This window comes from Centropristis striata, chromosome 9, assembly GCF_030273125.1.
Source record: "Centropristis striata isolate RG_2023a ecotype Rhode Island chromosome 9, C.striata_1.0, whole genome shotgun sequence".
In the NCBI taxonomy this organism is placed as follows: Eukaryota; Metazoa; Chordata; class Actinopteri; order Perciformes; family Serranidae; genus Centropristis; species Centropristis striata.
In genome coordinates this window covers 33,813,232-33,831,196 of record NC_081525.1, presented here as the reverse complement: position 1 = coordinate 33,831,196, position 17,965 = coordinate 33,813,232, and the positions used below count along the sequence as shown (strand labels likewise).

The 17,965-nt window shown below is 42.7% G+C and overlaps 1 protein-coding gene across 1 annotated transcript; it reads left to right on the top strand.

Moving 5' to 3' along the window:
• Positions 1–14,721, top strand: enc3 (ectodermal-neural cortex 3). The gene is made up of 4 exons (XM_059341258.1): positions 1–290; positions 2,107–3,141; positions 3,579–4,358; positions 12,601–14,721. Exons 2-3 carry the CDS (start codon positions 2,119–2,121, stop codon positions 4,323–4,325), a joined length of 1,770 nt encoding a protein of 589 aa, XP_059197241.1. The 5' UTR covers positions 1–290; positions 2,107–2,118; the 3' UTR covers positions 4,326–4,358; positions 12,601–14,721.
• The last annotated feature ends 3,244 nt before the right edge of the window (positions 14,722–17,965 follow it).

Here is a 17,965-nt window from a genome sequence, read left to right as displayed (position 1 = left end):
TTTCTCTCCGCTCTGCTCGGTGCTCTCCTGCAGGCTGCGTGGCTTCCCGAGAACAATCCGACCTACCAACAACTTTTTTGTTTGTTACATTGTTTCTCTTTTTTGTGTTTAAACTTGAAGCTCGCGGCGCAGACAAATGGCTCAACCGTTCACGAACACTTTAGGATTTCGTATAGTTTTAAACTCGGATAGAGGATTTGCCTAAATTGTGCCACCACTACAAACAATTCAGCGACGGAACAAGTTGGAGCCGAGATAAAGGAATCGGGATCAGCTCTGTGCCCATCAAGGTAAGCATTAGACAGCTAATCCTGTTTTTAAAAAGTATCGATCACCAAGATACGTGCTTGTTTGACGTCTCTCCAACTTCCGAAATGTGAGCAGTTTAGTCCCAGGGTGTAACATCGGGACGCTTTGATCTCGGGGCTTGTAGCAGCCTGGATGTTTGCAGGCTAACTTGGGAGGAAAGTTGACCGCATGCTGAAGTGCTGACCGTAGTTTCACATTTACTGCACAAAACGAATTGGATTTCACGCTGAGTCCCTCCACGGAAGTCCACAGTCCCCCTTTCAGTGGGATTGAATAGCCGACTTAAATTTATCTGCTATGAAACAATGGAGGCTTTAAAGCGGAAGATATTTATTTGGTCGTTTTCAAGTTGTGGACAGTCTTTATTAACCTACTGTGCCATGCCACGATTATTGCGAGCTGGTTTTGCATAATTATATTTATTATACATTCAAAAAAACTCTTCTTCTTCTTCTTCTCTTTAGCATGCAATTCAATTTGCTTGTTTGCTTTTGTTTTGTGTTTATCAGAAATCAGAATCAGAAAGATCTTTGTCATTATTTAGTATAATGGACTATAATTGTGAATGCCTCTAAAAGCATTTAGAAGATAAATATAAAACGCATAAAGTATAAAGACATAGAAAAGTCTCACTGTTAATTGGTATGATTGTATTGTTAACTGGCTTAATATAAAGTTGTTTTGGCTGCATCTTGTAACCCAGGGCAAAATTACTCCACTACAAGTAAAAGTCTTGCAATGATCATTTTATTTCAGTAGGAAAGCATTTGCATCAAAAATGTAATTTTAAAAAGCACTCATCAGGCAGCAGACTGACTCCTGTTCATGTGATCTTATATTAATGCATTATTATTATTATTATTATTATTATTATTATTATTATGCATGCATTGCTCTGCAAGCAGTATTTTATGTTTTAGCTGGTCAAAACTGAGATAATATCAACTCCTTTTGGATTGATTAAATTGTAATCTTTTTAATGCATCATGTTTTATAAACTGAGCACATTTAGTATGTCTCCCCTTGATGTTTTTAACTTCCGCATAAACATCATCCCACTTGATGCAGTGGCTGCAGGCCCGTCTAAATCCACTGCAGATGATCAAAAGAAAGATTGGGGGTTTTCATCTGTTGCACTGTGGTTACATAATTTCATCCTCAAGGAGCTGGACTGAGGTGTCACATCTTATGTGGGCTTGAAAGCTTTGGCACCATGTTGTATGTGATTCAGCAGCAGAGGGAACAAGCTAGAAGGAATTGATTGGTTCTCTCTGTGGTTTGAGGTGACTCACGGCCATGAAATGTTTATACTGGTAGAAAGATGTGATACAGGTCCACACGCCCAGGTGTTGTTTCTTTGCCTATCATTAATTACATAAGGAAGGTTGAATTAGAAGCTCATTTATTGTCACATGTTTGAGAATTAAGTCTCGACAATGATGTATGTTTTATGGTTTAAATCTCCGTAGGCATTGGCTGGTTTGTGTGGGAGTGCTCCTTATCTGATCTCCTTTCATCTCTGAAGTCTGAAGTTTATTTCCGTTGTAACTCGCTGTACTGATATGAGTGTTTTATTCCTGAGCGACTCATTCATCAGCTGTTGGCACAGTGGGTTTGTTTGATTATAAAACGGGAGGAGTGTTTATGGTAGTGTTCACATCAAAAGGAGGGTGAATAACCAGATAAAATCTCTTCCTCCTGTCCAAATCTTCCGCATGGTTGAATTAAACAAATGTAAAGGAGTGGCTCTTTCTGTTTGTACTCATATATTTTTTTATTTTCTGTTTCCTTCTCCAGGTCCAAGTCAAGATGTCCGTCAGTAACCACGAAAACAGAAAGTCTCGCTCTAGTTCCGGCTCCATGAATATCCAGCTCTTCCACAAGACGTCCCATGCCGACAGCCTGTTGACTCAGCTCAACCTGTTGCGCAAACGAAAAGTCTTCACAGATGTCATTCTGAAGGCTGGAAACAGATCCTTCCCCTGCCACCGGGCCGTCCTGGCCTCCTGTAGCCGATACTTTGAGGCCATGTTCAGCGGCGGGCTCAGGGAGAGTCGTGACGCCGAAGTCAACTTCCACGACTCTCTCCACCCGGAGGTGCTGGAGCTGTTGCTCGACTACGCTTACTCTGCGCGAATCCTCATCAATGAGGAAAACGCAGAGTCGCTCCTGGAAGCAGGCGACATGCTACAGTTTCACGACATCAGAGACGCATCGGCAGAGTTTCTAGAAAAGAACCTCCACCAGTCAAACTGTCTGGGGATGATGCTGCTGTCAGACGCACATCAGTGTCAGAGACTGTACGAGCTGTCGTGGAGGATGTGCCTCGCAAACTTTGCGACTCTTTTCAAGACTGAGGACTTCCTCAGCCTGCCCAGAGACAAAGTCCAGGAGCTGATCCTCAGCGAGGAACTGGAGGTGGAGGATGAGAGCCTGGTGTACGAGGCTGTTATCGACTGGGTCAAGGCCGACATGGAGCACAGGCACAGCGAGCTGCCCGAGCTGCTGCGTTGTGTCCGCCTGGCGCTGCTCCCTGAAACCTACCTGCTGAAGAACGTCGCTTCAGAGGAGCTGGTGATGTGCCACAAGGTGGGACGGGAGATCGTTGAAGATGCCGTACGGTGCAAAATGAGGATCCTTCAAAATGACGGTATTGTAACGGGGTTCTGTGCCCGGCCGAGGAAGGTCAGCCAGGCCCTACTGCTGCTGGGAGGGCAGACTTTCATGTGTGATAAAGTCTACATGATCGACAACAAGACGAAGGAGATCACGCCCAAAACCGACATCCCAAGCCCCAGGAAAGAATGCAGCGCCTGTGCTATTGGCTGCAAGGTATGTTTATGATCTATATTGGAATATGCTATGGAAATGCAAATTGATGTGTCCGTTATCAGGAATAATGGACAACGGGGCCTGCATTAATTCCTGATAATGGACACATGGAAGGCCATTATCCCACTTCTACCATGGTCACCATTAAATTGTGTTTTCATGTGTTTTGCAATCAAAGTCTAAGTCTTTTCTAAGTTCAGAGGGGTGGTGTACTTCTTGCAGCTTGTATGTTACAGTTGCCATGCTGTGGTGTTTAAAGGGCTACGCTCAGTGTTGTAATTAATTAAAATAAGCTGTAAACCAACAAAAGGTGAACATTTTACAGGAATTATTGGACACCCAGCAGCCAGTCAGAATTCATCCAGATCATTGTATATGTGCTTTTTGTTGATACTGTAGAGGTACGCAGAGATATGACTCCTCTCCATCTGTTTCAGGTTTATGTTACCGGAGGACGTGGCTCTGAAAACGGGGCCTCCAAAGATGTCTGGGTCTACGACACGTTACACGACGAGTGGTCCAAAGCCTCACCCATGCTGGTTGCCAGATTCGGACACGGGTCGGCAGAGCTCGACCACATGCTGTATGTTGTGGGAGGACACACTTCTCTTGCAGGATCCTTCCCCGCATCTCCATCTGTGTCTCTCAAACAGGTGGAGCAGTACGACCCTCAGACCAATAAATGGACCCTGGTGGCCCCGCTCAGAGAGGGGGTGAGCAACGCTGCTGTCGTCGGTGCCAAAAACAAACTCTTTGCCTTCGGGGGCACCAGCGTAAACAGAGACAAATACCCCAAGGTGCAGTGCTTCGACCCCCTTCAGAACCGGTGGTCTGTGCCCGCCGCTTGCCCGCAGCTGTGGCGCTACACCGCAGCGGCCGTCGTTGGAAATCATGTCGTCGTGATCGGAGGCGACACTGAATTCTCAGCCAGCTCTGCTTACCGGTTTAACAGCGAGACGTACCAGTGGTCCAAGTTCGGTGACGTGACGGCCAAGCGTATCAGCTGCCATGCAGTGGCGTCAGGAAACAGACTTTATGTGGTCGGGGGCTACTTTGGTGCTCAGAGGTGTAAAACACTAGACTGTTACGACCCATCATCAGACTCCTGGGACAGTGTAACCAGCGTGCCCTATTCACTCATTCCCACTGCCTTCGTCAGCACATGGAAGTACCTCTCAGCATGAAGAGAGACGCACTGACTCTCTGAGTTTTCCACGGTGAGTAATTGTAGTTTCCTTAAACCGACACAAACAAACAAAATGTCAATTATATGTGCTATACATAGTGTCCCTTGTATTGTCAGATAATATATGGGAACTCACTTTATGGAGCCAAAAATATCTCGAGATACTTCACACAACGTAGTGACTTAACAGAGGTGAATGTCAGTTTGAGCCGGACGAGGCCAGTTTAACAACCCCTCACTGTTTTCAGAGTTGCTAGTGGTTACAGTTACACATTATCTAGCTGCTGTGACGGCCGGGTGTTGGATAAACATGGTGGAGTCCTGGTTTAGAGAGCAGGAGGAATGTAAGCGGCACTGCTGATTACAGAGCAAGAGCTACAACACAAGACCTCTGTCACTGACAGGAGCAAGGTGGAGAGGCAGGGATCAGGTCTGTGCTTGTAGTGGGCCGGGTGCTCTGCAGGGCCCAGTATGAGTCAGTTTTAATTTGTAAAAGGTGATGTGACACACTGTATTTAACCTATGGAGGAGCCAGGGAGGCTTCAGCGAGCTGACACATACTTTTTACCAGCTTATGTATGTGTGATACACTACTTTCTTTTACATGGTTAAAAAAACAAATTTTCCCCAAATGTCCACTCTACACTTATGCATAAAAGCCTCCTTTTTCTTAATACAAATAATGAATTATCCTCAAAGTGTTTTAAAGGGCAAAAAGAAAGTACCATGTGTGCTGACAGATGCTCAAAAGTAAAAAAAAAAAAAAAAAGCCATCAGTAATCTTATTCAGGAGGTGGGTTAGTGGGGATAAAAAGGGAGGGATACATCTCAAGGGTATGAGAGTATGATTGACTTAGATGTAACACACTATATCAGGGAAGAAATGCTCGGCCGAATCAGCCTGAAGGAACGACAGGTGGCTGTTTTCACAGCTTCATGCGAGATAAGACATGATGGATTTTCCTGAGGTGTTGTCAGTTTTTAGCGCAGGGATAGGATGCAGGGATGGAGGGGCCAGCGGATGGGGAAAAAGGATTTCCGGTGATGTTTTTGAGAGTGAGTTTCATGACTCAGGCCCTGTCCTGTGATCTGACTTTAGCACTGATGCAATCAATGGAAAACCGTTCATGGAGTTTCAGACGCCACTGCATCTTTTTATTGTTGGTTAAGATACTTTATTATGCTGACTAGTTACTGAGTTTTCACAGAGCACGTGGATGTTTTATTTTGTCCTATAGATTCAGTGATTTAATGCAGCACATTTGCCAAATAGCTTTAGTTCGTCATCGGGGATAACAAATGCCTTCACTATAAGACATTTGTTCACTTTCAGATTGCTTCAAACTGGAACAAATCACTTTCGTTAGCCAAGTGTTTGTTTCCAACCACTTTGGCTCAAAATCAAAGTGAAAACAACCCATAAATGTAAAGGAAACTGTGTGAAATATGTGACAGGTTAGGAAAGGTTGCTTGCATTTATTTCAGTGCCCCTTCACAGCTGAAAGTCAAGTCGAAGGCATTTCTAGTTGTTGCTAAGTATGAAATTCCAGCAGTGCCACTGATGTAAATGAGAATCTCCTTTTATGCTGCCAAGAACTTTGAAAGTGCAAGTGAGAAGCAGAAAGCTTATGTGTGGCTTGTGTCTACAGTAAACAGCTGGATATGATGGAGCTGGGGGCTTAGCATTAAGAGGCTGCTGGTATGGACCGCTAGGTTTTTGTTTTTTTTGTGACCGGGATGGAGACAGACAGGCTGGCTATGAAAGAAAGATCAAGGCACCGTATCCTTATGAACTCTTGCAGTTACGGTAGCTACCATCCTGCTGCCGGCTGCCTTTCTGTTTAATTACAGCAGACATGGAAAAAGCTCAGATTTCCAGCTTGTTAGGCAGGCGTCCTACCCTGACACCGGTCGACTCTCTCTCTCTCTCTCTCTCTCTCTCTCTCCATCTCACACAACACACAGGGGTCTCGAGAGGAGAAGTGAAGTGGCAAAAATGTAGCGAGCAACAAAGTGTCACAGAGCAGGACACACACACAAACAAACACACATATGGAGAGAGTGAGGGGAAGTGGAGAGCGAGTAAGACCAGGAGGAGCAAAGCTATATTTTGCACCATTTGGCAGCCGAGACTAACGCTTGCCTAAAAATACTTTGCTCCCGAGGTTGTCAACTTTCAGCTCGGGTCAGAGAGAAAAATAATTGTGTGTGTGCGTGCACGTGCGTGCGCAAGTGTGTGTGTGTTCCTTTCATGTTTACGATGGAGCAGAAAACCACCAGTCAGCTGTTCAAGTATTCACTAGTAGTATTGTGAGTTTTTACGCAGTTGTGAAACCACTCGTTTTCCACTTGTACTGCTCTCTCTCTCTCTCTCTCTCACTCACACACACACACACACGCACACACACACACACACATTGCTGGCATTGCCTGTCCTTTAAAAAGCCAGCAATCCTTACTCTAATTTGGGAGGAATGAAGGTGTGGCCTGCATTCCCATTAGTAAAGATTTGTTAATGTTGCCTTGTGGTTGAGGCCCTTCAGTTGTCTGGGCAGTTTGCGTGGCCAGAATGGGATTATCAGCCTCTTTGTCACAACCTACTCTAGTTTTTGGCCCTGCGCATTTCCACCAGATGTGACTAACCACAGACTCCAGGGCCAAACCAAAATCCCACTGTTGATGGAAAAGTATTTGTAAATGTTAGAGCATTATGGGCCGTATTTGTTATGGTCTAGCCGGGAGGAGTAAATAACATTTTAGGCTAAAATCATGCAGTGAGTATAACCGATGTGGCATTTTTAGAGGCTGCTGTCGATTTCAGAGGGGAAAAAACTCACGGATTATCAATATGGCTGGAATGAAAACAGACTCTGTGTGGATTTTGCACCAATATGACTGTGCAAAGGTACTCGATAGGTTGCTTTCTTAAACAAATAACTTTATCAAAGAATATTTAACATTATTATACATCAGTATACATTATACATTCAGCAGATATAATCCGTTGACTGATAAATTGCTAAGGCTTTACGAAATAGTTTTATTGTAATATTTTGATTATTACCTGTAGAATCTTTACCACTTATCAGTTATGCTTTAATACATATACTCAGTTTTATTTTTGGAGATGGTAAACAAAGTATCCTGATGGTGTAATCTGGTCTGTTGTTGGTACCAGACTGCAGCCAGACAGGATGAAACCAGAGATCCCGACACAAAGTTCAGGCCAGCCTCTCTCTCCTTCTAACCACTGAACTGTAACGGCCCCAGAGATGACTGTTCTCCACGGTCCGGCCTTTGTTTTCTCAGCCCCCCCCTTCCTCTTTTTTCCCTTCTCCATCCCTCCCTCCTCATCACCCCTCGTTGCTCCTAAAAATCACAGACATGAGCGGCATTCTCCTTTTTAACGGCTCTAACCGTTGCCCTTACGAGGTGGGCACGGCACTGTGTGATAGGGTACACCTGGAGAGGTCAGGGGCCACAGAGGGAGTCCTCGGCGGGCTCTCTGCTTCCCCAGACAGCTGCTGTAAAATGGAAAGGTCACAGTGGGATCAGGGAGGAGGAGTGCAGAGGCCCCCAGTCACTCAATACTAATGTTTTATTAATGCCTCGCTGTGAGGGCCACCAGGAACACAAGCTGAATGAAGCTTTTATTGTGGCATCTGTGTACAACAACGACCCCCCCCACCTCCTCCTCTCCCCTCAGACACACACATACACAGTCAAAGTTAGCACGTGCACACACACTTCGTCTTCAGTCCCTTGAGTAATCAATCCGCCACATTACAGCCCTCGGCACGGCTGCTTAAATTTGCATAAACGTAATGGAGTTTTTATTGGTCTTTTCTCCATGCTGCGAGTAACAAAAAAGGGAAAGGGAAAAAGATGCTTAAAATGGCTGAATAATCACCCAGACTAATTTGATTACGCCCTTAAAAAGAGGCGAGCTGTCATACAGTTACAGGGGCCTCTTCAGTCAGCCAGCTGGGATGGGACACAGTGTGTCTGCCTGGTAATTAATCTGAGTTACGTAATATTTGCACCTCTGAAGTAGTACTAAAGTGGCGCGTATTCAGTCACAGAGACGCTCTTTGTTTTGAGTCTTAAACTTGAGTTTCTGGAAGGATTCATCAAGACTCAATAAACTTTGCAGCTGTTCCAAGATACTTGTGTCTCTGAGCTCGCCTAGCAGGCCTTTATCCTCCCCCGAAAACAATGCAAACTCATGTAAATGAAGTGACTGTGATTCATGCGTTAGTCAATACTGTGCAATTCTTTGTGGTCATTAGTAAACATGGCACAGGCCTTGTTGGACACAAGGGACGGATAAAGAAAGAGGACTCAGCTTTGCTGTGGTGCATCGTGGGTAATTGGGCCTGTGTGGAAGACGCAGATGGAGTCCAAGTTGCAATAAAGCTAAATAAAATGAAGATGAATGTCATGATGCAGGTGTCGTTCACTTGATAAATGCAATCTCGTCTTGTGGTGTGTGTGTGTGTGCTTTTCCAACCAGACAGCGTGTCATTTTTTAATCATTGGGCCTATCCAATACACCTCCTGCCCCGACACTTAACCCTTCCCGTCTTTTTTTACATGCATGTCCTGATTGCTGTTGGAATAGAGGGGTAGGGCAAAGTCGTAGGCTTATATGATGGGAGAGTTAAGAGAAATCTTTGCAAATCATTGACTTGATGCTGTACAAAAAAAGAGCCTCCAAAATTTTTTTGGAGATGTGAGAGCTGCACACTGGGTCATGTGATGCACAAAGTGGCCATTTATGTTCCCAATATGTGGTCAGTTTATCCACATAACATCTGACTGTAAATTTGCTGCAATGTTTTCGTAGATGAGAGCTGCGGCTGAGTCAGTCCGGCCATAAGTCATGTGATTCTGCTGCCAAGTTTCCAGCAACAAACTTGGAGCGTCTGTTTATGTAAACGCTTTTAAAATGCTACCGATCAGCTCCTTTAAGGGTTGTCCCATTTCATAGGGGAAGATTTCAACCACTACCCTTGTAACTCTGTTCCGACAGGCAATTGGGACACTGAAAAGCTTTAGATTTGGTCTTTTTTTTTTTCCCCAGTCAAACTCAATCTGGCACCATTCCCATGTGGAGGAGAAAGATAAGTGATGGGAGCAGACAGACTGAGTCAGGTTAAACCTCAGAGTGCCAGATCCAATCACTTCATATAGTTCCAGCCCATCTGTTTGGGCTGCTGAAGGACACACACGAGGTTTCCCTGCGTCCCTCACAGCACCACACCGTGCTTACTGCAGCGGACCGGGACACACACACACACACACACACACACACACACACACACACACACACACACACACACACACACACACACACACACACACACACATACACACAGACAGCACCCTGGCACTTTCTGGGCTACAGTTATTAACCCCGCCACCTGTTGGCACCTCAGACGTCTTACTCCCTGTTGGCAGAAGGAAGTCTCATTTGTGAAGGTCGATTTGGGTGTTCAGGGACAGTGTGAGTGATTTTGAATGCAGGATGTCCATATAAACAATTAGTGGTTTGATTTGTGGGTGAAAAGTGAACAGCGTGGCTGCTGCAGCTCAGTGTTGAGTATAACTGACCTTGACATGACAGGTAATAATGACGGCATGGTGAGGCAGTCTGGAGCTCATTTCTGGTGACAGCGGGACCCTTGTTGTGGCTGAAGGAGCTGAAGTTTGATGATGCGAGACGGAGATGGTGTTTTTTGATTAATGATGACAGACATATAACCTTTGTGGGTCAGAGTGTATCCCCATGGAATACAATTTAACCTTTTTTTTTCTTCCCTCCTTGCCTATTATTGAATTTTTTAGAAATGAGTCCAGTAATGCACACACAAGAAATCAAAGAAAAATCCGACAAGTGTTGTTGATCTCTATTCTATTTGCTGTGCACACTGTGTACCTTGTAATGGTTGGCCTGGGTTCAGATCATGCTGGTGTCTTGACAGCAGCATGTGAAAACCCACTCTCTCTGCAGCAGATAGAGATAGAGGACTAAATATAAAGCTCCAACTCTTATGAAACAGTGATATTCTCGTAGATGGAGCGGAGCAGAGCGCCAGAGTGTTTAAGATTCAGAGGCATGCTCTTCATCTTCTGCACTTGATAGAGATTAGACCACCAGCAGCAGCATAACTGTGACCTGTGCACATGTATACACAGAGAGAGAAGCAATGGAAACTTCCATTAGGCCCGCAGTCGCATGTGATAGAGAAAGTCCTGCTACTGTGCCTGTACTTTGATCAGAAAGGGTGAGCTGAGTTTGCAGCGAATTTGCTGTTACTAGTCTGCTTGAGGGCCGAGTATCAAACATGAATAACAGAAATGTGTCTGTAGCACAGAGCATCATAAACTGTCAAGAACTGAGAGCTGGCAGCCAATGTGTGGCCAGCTTTGTAATCTTGTTTATTCTTGTCTTACTCACTGAGCACTTGAGTCCAGATTTAAATGATAGTTTTAGATCACTAGATGGTGTACAGCTGCTTGTGTTTTACCATTTGACATTGAGAAGGAATCCTTAATCCTTCTTAGGAATATGAAAGCGCAGAGGAAGCCACGGCGCAGGGCCAAGAAGTAGACCGATACATACATAACCCTCATAAACCAAAGCTCATCACTTTACACTTAATAAATTAGTCGATAAAATTGTATGAGTGACGTCGAACCTGACCCACCAGGTAGGTCAAAACGTTTTATAAGAGTAGTTAATGGTAGTGTCTGTGATGTGAATATTTTCAATATTAGTAGTTGGTATTCTTTTGTCCCAGAAATAAAAACAATAAATAACACGCTTAACGATAAACCTTAGAGGAACTAAGAAGTATAAATGCTGTCTTTATTAGGCCAATGACAACATGTTTGAAAACGGTGATAGAGCAGCCCCGCCCCCTGGATAAAGTGTGATCACTCACTCTGTCAGTCACATACACACCTGTGTGTAGGACTCCCTCTGCAGCAACTAGCAATGGGGATGAAATCAGTCACCTAATTTAGTGTTTTTCCTCAGCATATACAAAAAAATCAGCCTATGCTGTACTTTTGGTGGTGAAAGGGGGATATAAGTGATGTACTCCTTTTCCAGGCTGTAGTTTCATATTTAACCCGGAAACGTGAAAATGTCTCTTCTTATACATTTTAGGCAAGGAAGTAAAATGATCAAAGCCCCATAGTTGGTTTGTGCCTTGAGGCCAGTCAAGTGATCAGGAAATGAGCAAGATTGTTGCATTCCTGTTGTCTAGTACGTCTGTTTTAGCGTTGCAGTTTATTTCAAAATAGTTTCTCTGGCATAGCATCAACCTGACAGTAAATCTTCCAGAGCATTTAAATGTATAAGCAGATAGTTTTCCTCCTGCCTCTTACTCTGAGGCGTGTTTGTTTCTTCTCTCTGCCTCTCTGTTGTGGTTCCAGTAGTGCCATGCTCTGGCTGTGTCCCACTGTTCTGCTTCAGGCGCTGTGTGCTCGCAACAGTGACAGATGCGTATGGATCAGTTGGGGCTTCAGTAGTATCAGCCGGCTTTGTCAGCTATGGAAATGAGAACTCATTAGGTTATCCAAACAAGCCCCCAGCAGAGCCTGCCTGTAACTGTCAACTGTCTCTCTCCTCCAACAGAGAGCACACACATCCTTCATCTGCTTGTGGAAGACCTGAGTTATCATCAAAAAAAATGCAAATCAAAAGTTAACATTGCTCTTGAACCAGTGTAACATTCCTGCAAAACAGCAGGGGAGGAAAGTTAGACACTGAGGTTGCAGAGGAAGGCGGAAGTGAGAGATTCCAAAGAATTCACAATGTTTGTAGAAATAATGGTGCTTTACACATTCAGGAATTTGAAAATTGAGCCATAAAAAAGCCTCTTACAGTACGAATAATGTCGCAGATGGTTCTGGAATATGCGTTCAGTCCAGAGAAGCTTATTTTTGCAGCGTGGGGTCGTCTCCGCTGCCACCCTCAGATATTTATTACCTAGAGACATAAATGGCTTGAGCAGCTTAATCCCACATGCCAGGAGGACTTTGGTTAAATAACACCCCATCCTGAGGCATTATTAACGCTATGTGGGTAAGCCTGATAAAATGGCATGGCGATAAGCTGATGTGTAGCCCGGAGGACCGAAGTCTCAGCATTCCTTGCCGCTCCCTGAGAATGTCCAGGCCGCCCCTCTGGTCATGTGGTCACTCCTCATACAGCAGAGCTCACGGGACCTAAACATTAATCTCCTTCTTGTCTCTTTCCCCAGATCAGCCGTGGTGTCTGGTATGCAGGCATGTGTCTCCCTTCACCGGCTGCACAGAGGAAGAGTTTGTGTATTCCTGCTGCGGCTCCATCCAGCCTGATTCACATTATCTTCAGCTGCAGAGAAGTAAAGGCCTGAGTCCTGGAGACGGCCCAGAGACTGGAAGTCTGCCGCCTCTTTCCACCTGATCTGTTTACTCCTGCTTCTTGTGTGTAACTTTCCCATGTAGCCTGAGCTGGACTCGTTGCCATGTATACTGCAGGGACCTCACAATCTCTATAGAACATGCAGGAAGCAGACTGATCGCATCGATGTGTGCAAGCTTTTCTCTTTCCACCTCCTAGGGCTGAATCTGCTGCTGTGACTGCATCAGCCCTGCACTGGTCAACCGGCTCACTCCTTCATCAGCATGTGTTCATCTGGCCAGTTTAACAGACTCTGTAAGGACTAGGGGTGTAATGATGTGAAGTCCCTCCACTTCCGGTGTCCCCCATGGGACCTTATTTCAAAGAGAAATATGTACAGTAGTCAATGGTGAGACTAATAAGTCGTTAATCTTGTTTGAATCGCAGCATTATTAACACAAGTTCGTCAACTTAAATAATCATTTTGCAAGACAATGAAGTTGCAGTTTGTCACGGTAACATTTCGTTTTGTTTGAAAGTAAACTACATCTTTTGTCTCGCACAATATACGTCACCAACATGGCTATAACCTTGAAAACATTTTACTTCCAGAACAAGGGATAATGTCAATCTAATGTGATTTATGATTGATTTTTGTCACACATTTTTGAACAAGCAAGTCTTATTGCTCATATGACTATACATCCCAGTACGAAGCGCACAAACATCGTACCTCAAGCCAGAGAAAAAGTTAAGACATTGGAGGATGTAGTTTTCTAAATTTAGGACAAACTGCGTCTTTCTCAATTTGCAAAATTATCTTTTAACTTGACAAAGTGTAATTCATGGCTGAATTTAGACAGGATCATCGGCTAACAGCTCAAAATTTAAAATCTGTGGACATTGTGTCTTGGTTTCCGCTCTCAGACCTGTTACACCCCTGGTGAAGACTTATAAATGTCAGTTGTTTTTCAGTGAACTATAAAAAGAAAGTGAGCTTTGTTGTGGTTTCTCTCTCCTCCGGACACACTGGGCGTTTACTCAGGTGTAATTTATTTGGACTGCTGATAGACTGAATTAGACCTTTGCTATGCCAGGCGTATGGGGAAGGAGAGAAGACATTTGGGGAAGTGTATGATTTTGTGCACAGAAACAATCTTCCTGTCTGTATATTTAGACTTTGGACTTGGGCTTCCCTCAATTTTGGTAAGCTAAATCTGCATCTTCCTCCTCGACTTTAAATACACGCTCGCAAGAGAGAATGTGGCCCATTATGGCCGAAGAAGATACTTTTCTGTTTCAAGATGTTATTTCAAACTATGATTTTGTCATTTTTGTGTGTATTTGTGTCTCAGGGTTATGTATAGTTTTGCCTGTATTTGTTCAACGAAGGGTAACGTCTTCTAACATTTTCTCTCTACTTATTTTGTGAATGTACTATTTTGTGATAAACAGTTTTACAGAGCTCTCTCATTTTGAAAGACATTCTTACATTGTTTTGCCAAGTGTAAATGTATGATTATGCTTGATAGCAGTGGTCATATTTAAAACGTAAATGTTGCCAAAACCTGAATAGCTAACCTAACAAAAGCTAAGTGTGTCCAAAGTAGTTAAGAAATACTTTGTAGCTATGATATTATTTTTTAATTTCGTGTTTCAGGATCTTTAACGGAAGTCTTTTGTGTGTATAGTTTGTATATTTTTGCTTTGTAATGAATTTGTAGAAGCCTTTGATTTGCACATTTTGTACAAAGAAATCTCTTCATGGTCTTAATTTTGTATCTTTGTCTTAACCCAGCTCTGGTAGTGTGAATAATCAAAGCGTTTTTGTAGCAAATTAAGTTTTTCTCTTTGAATCTCTTTTTGCTCCGTGTGCAAGTCTGCAGTTTTCCAAAATATCAAATACACTGATATATTAAGCTATTACTGACGCTCCATCTGTTACTTCATGCTCTACAGCTCATAACTTGTCAATAAATTTCATCCTGTTGAAAACATATTTTCCGTTGTCTGTCCTCATGTTTTCCAAGGAATGACTGGAATTCAGCAGCTGTGTCATTAAAACAGCGTGGGCAGTCGTGTAATCACGCAGGTACTCTTTACGTGCCTGGAATAGTTTCCAAACGCAGGTTAGGAGTGGTTTTGGTATTTGCCAGGAACACCCGTCTCCTTCCTCCTGTCTGTGTGTGCACTTCAGATCCAGTGAGATGAACAGATCACGCTCTGTCTCTCTTATAATCGCCTCCTTGTCGTTTCGATATCACACATTCTGGTAATGTGGTGTGGAAAGCGAGTAGTATAAGTCATGCATTACATCCAGAAACCTCACTCTGCATTTAAATTTATATTCTATTTCATTATAATTATTGATGCATCAGTAAAACCAGGAATGAAGCAAATTTAATAACATTATACACTGCTGAGAAGCTTTTGCATTCCCCTGGGTTATTGGGTTCAGTGTTGGAATGGAACACTGAACCCAAATACTTTTACTCAAGTACTGTACTGTTCTGTACTTTATACTTCTCGACTACATTTTAAAGGCAAATATTATACTTTTTACTCCACTACATTTAGCTGCAAGCTTTATTTACATTTCAGGTCAAGATTGGACATGAAAATTGTTCATTCATTCATTCATTATCTTAGAGTAAGCCCAATAATGAAATGCTGCTTACAATCAGATCAAATCAATCAAAATTACTTTATTTATCCCAGAGGGGAAATTCAGTTAGTTTGGTAGAATCTCTTGAAGAATGAGACAGCCTGATGGCTGTAGGAGAGAAGGATCTTTTGAATCTCTCCGTCCTGCAACAGAGAGAGAGGAGCCGTCCACTGCTGTTTTTTTGGTCCATAAAGGTTTTGTGTAGCGGATGATCTGGGTATTTCAGGATGGCCTCGAACATCTTGACAGGTCATCTCTCCACCACCTCCTCCAGTGTGTCCATCCTGGCTCCAACCACAGAACCAGCTCTTTAGACCAGTCTGTCCAACCGCCTTCATCTCTGCAGCATAAAACAACACACTACCACCACAGACTGATAAAACATCTGCAGCATCTTACTACAGATGTCCAGAGATCTGAGCTTCCTTAAGAAAAAGAGGTGGCTCTGCCCCTTTTTGTAGAGAGCGTCAGTGTTTAGGGACCAGTCCAACTTATTATCAGGTATACACCTAGATACTTAGAACTTGGCACCACCTCCATGTCCACCCCACAGGTATTCACTGGCTGAATTATCCATCCCCTGTATTCAATATTGGAAATCGATGATAATTTTATTAGTCTTTGAGGTGTTTAGTAGGAGATAGTTCTTGTGACTCATACATAATACATCAATAATAATAGTCTAATAATATATTTGGCATATATAAAACAATCTGAGTGGGTCCATTCTGCATAGTGAGTACTTTTATTTTGATACTTTAAGTACAGATTGATCCTGGTACATTTTCTTACTTAGTAGTGACATCACAGTGAGGCATTAGTACTTTTACTTATATAAGGGATCTTAATACTTCATAAAACCACTGATTAGGTTTTATCTTAAGTTATCTATCTTATGTATTGATTGTATTTTGTATTAATCTGAATTACTAAAAAAAATACTAAAGTTATCAAATGAATGTAGTGGAGTAAAAAGTACAATATTCAGTGTACCTGTGGGTAAATAAAGTGCCAGAAACTGCTTGTAATTTAGATTACACAGAATGCCAGGTCTACTTACAAACAGGTGACACGTTTTTTAAATATAAAACTTTGTCCTTTTAATTTGTAACCCTTCTGTAGAATGCTGTCATGAAGCATAATTGATGTTTACAGCACAAGGACTTCTAATTTAAGGTGATGAAGAAGTGAAATAATGAGTATTCTCTTTATACTGTATGTTCTATATATAAATATATATTTTAAGGCAAGGCAGGTTTATTTTTTTAGCGCATTTTTGTAACAAGGCAATTCAAAGGCAATTGCTTTACACAAATAATCAAACACATCATGACAAAGGCCAGAAAAACAAATTGAAAGGGACATTTTAATTTCAATTCAAACAAAACCTTAAAAATCAAAGGGGAGAAACAAACAGATGTACGGTGCTGCAACACTATAAAAATGAACCTTGAAATGCTTGAAAGGTGCTTGAATTTGACTTTGGAAATGTGTAGGAACCCTGAATATTTGCCTCTGAATTGCAGTACATTAAAATTATATATACTTTTATAAGAGCAGTACTTGAGTAAATGTACTTAGTAACAGCTGACATATAAAACGTTCGCCCACACTATAAGCCTGAAACCTTGAAGAATGTGCCAGTGATGGACACTGAGTCAGGTGATGGTCCTCCATGCCGCTCATTCTACAGCAGGCAGGTTTACGTGACAAACCGGTGCAGTCCAGACTGGGCGTTGGGTGGGAAGAAGTCTTGTTGGCACATTTGTTCAGACTGGCAGGGAGGAGAACAGAGAGGAATGCACCCACACTGAATGCGGAGCCTGCAGGCTCGAAGTTTGAAGATGTTTGTGACGTCTAAGCAACTGAGATGTGGTGTTTAAACAATCCAGCTCTGAAATGAGACATCACATCACTTAACGGCTGTTTCTTTAGTATCTTGTGGCTTCAATTTTCAAATTCTTTCTGTATGTATTTTAAATCCTTGCCAGTACATTTGTCCCTCAGAAGATCTAACCGTAATGTTTAACAAATCATAGAGAAAATGTAGATATAAATTCCAGATCATCACCTAAAAATATCTCTCTGGTAGCACACAGCCTGAAGAGTGCATCAGACTGTGAGCGTCAAAAGAAACAATGAACCTACTGAATGTTTTGCAAGTTGTTTGCAAGCTGTGCTCTGAGTGATTTGAATATCAAATTAACTTTTCCAAAGGTATGTTGCTCACTGTGACATCATGTCCGAAACAGAATCTAATGACAAAGAATATTCCACTGTTAAGGCACCATACACACTACTTTCTATATATTAACCCTAACCCTATATATTCTATCATGGTGGAAGGCCACTGAGAGATTATGTCTGTAGAAGCTTTTATTTTATAACAAATCCTTAAAAGCATAAATATGAATATCTTTCTGATACAAAGTTTACAGTTTTCAGCGGCATCCTCTAAAGGTTAAAGGTTTAACTAATAGAAAAGAAACTCTAGATAAAACATTTTCAATTACACACACACACACACACACACACTCACACACACACACACACACACACACACACACACATATATATA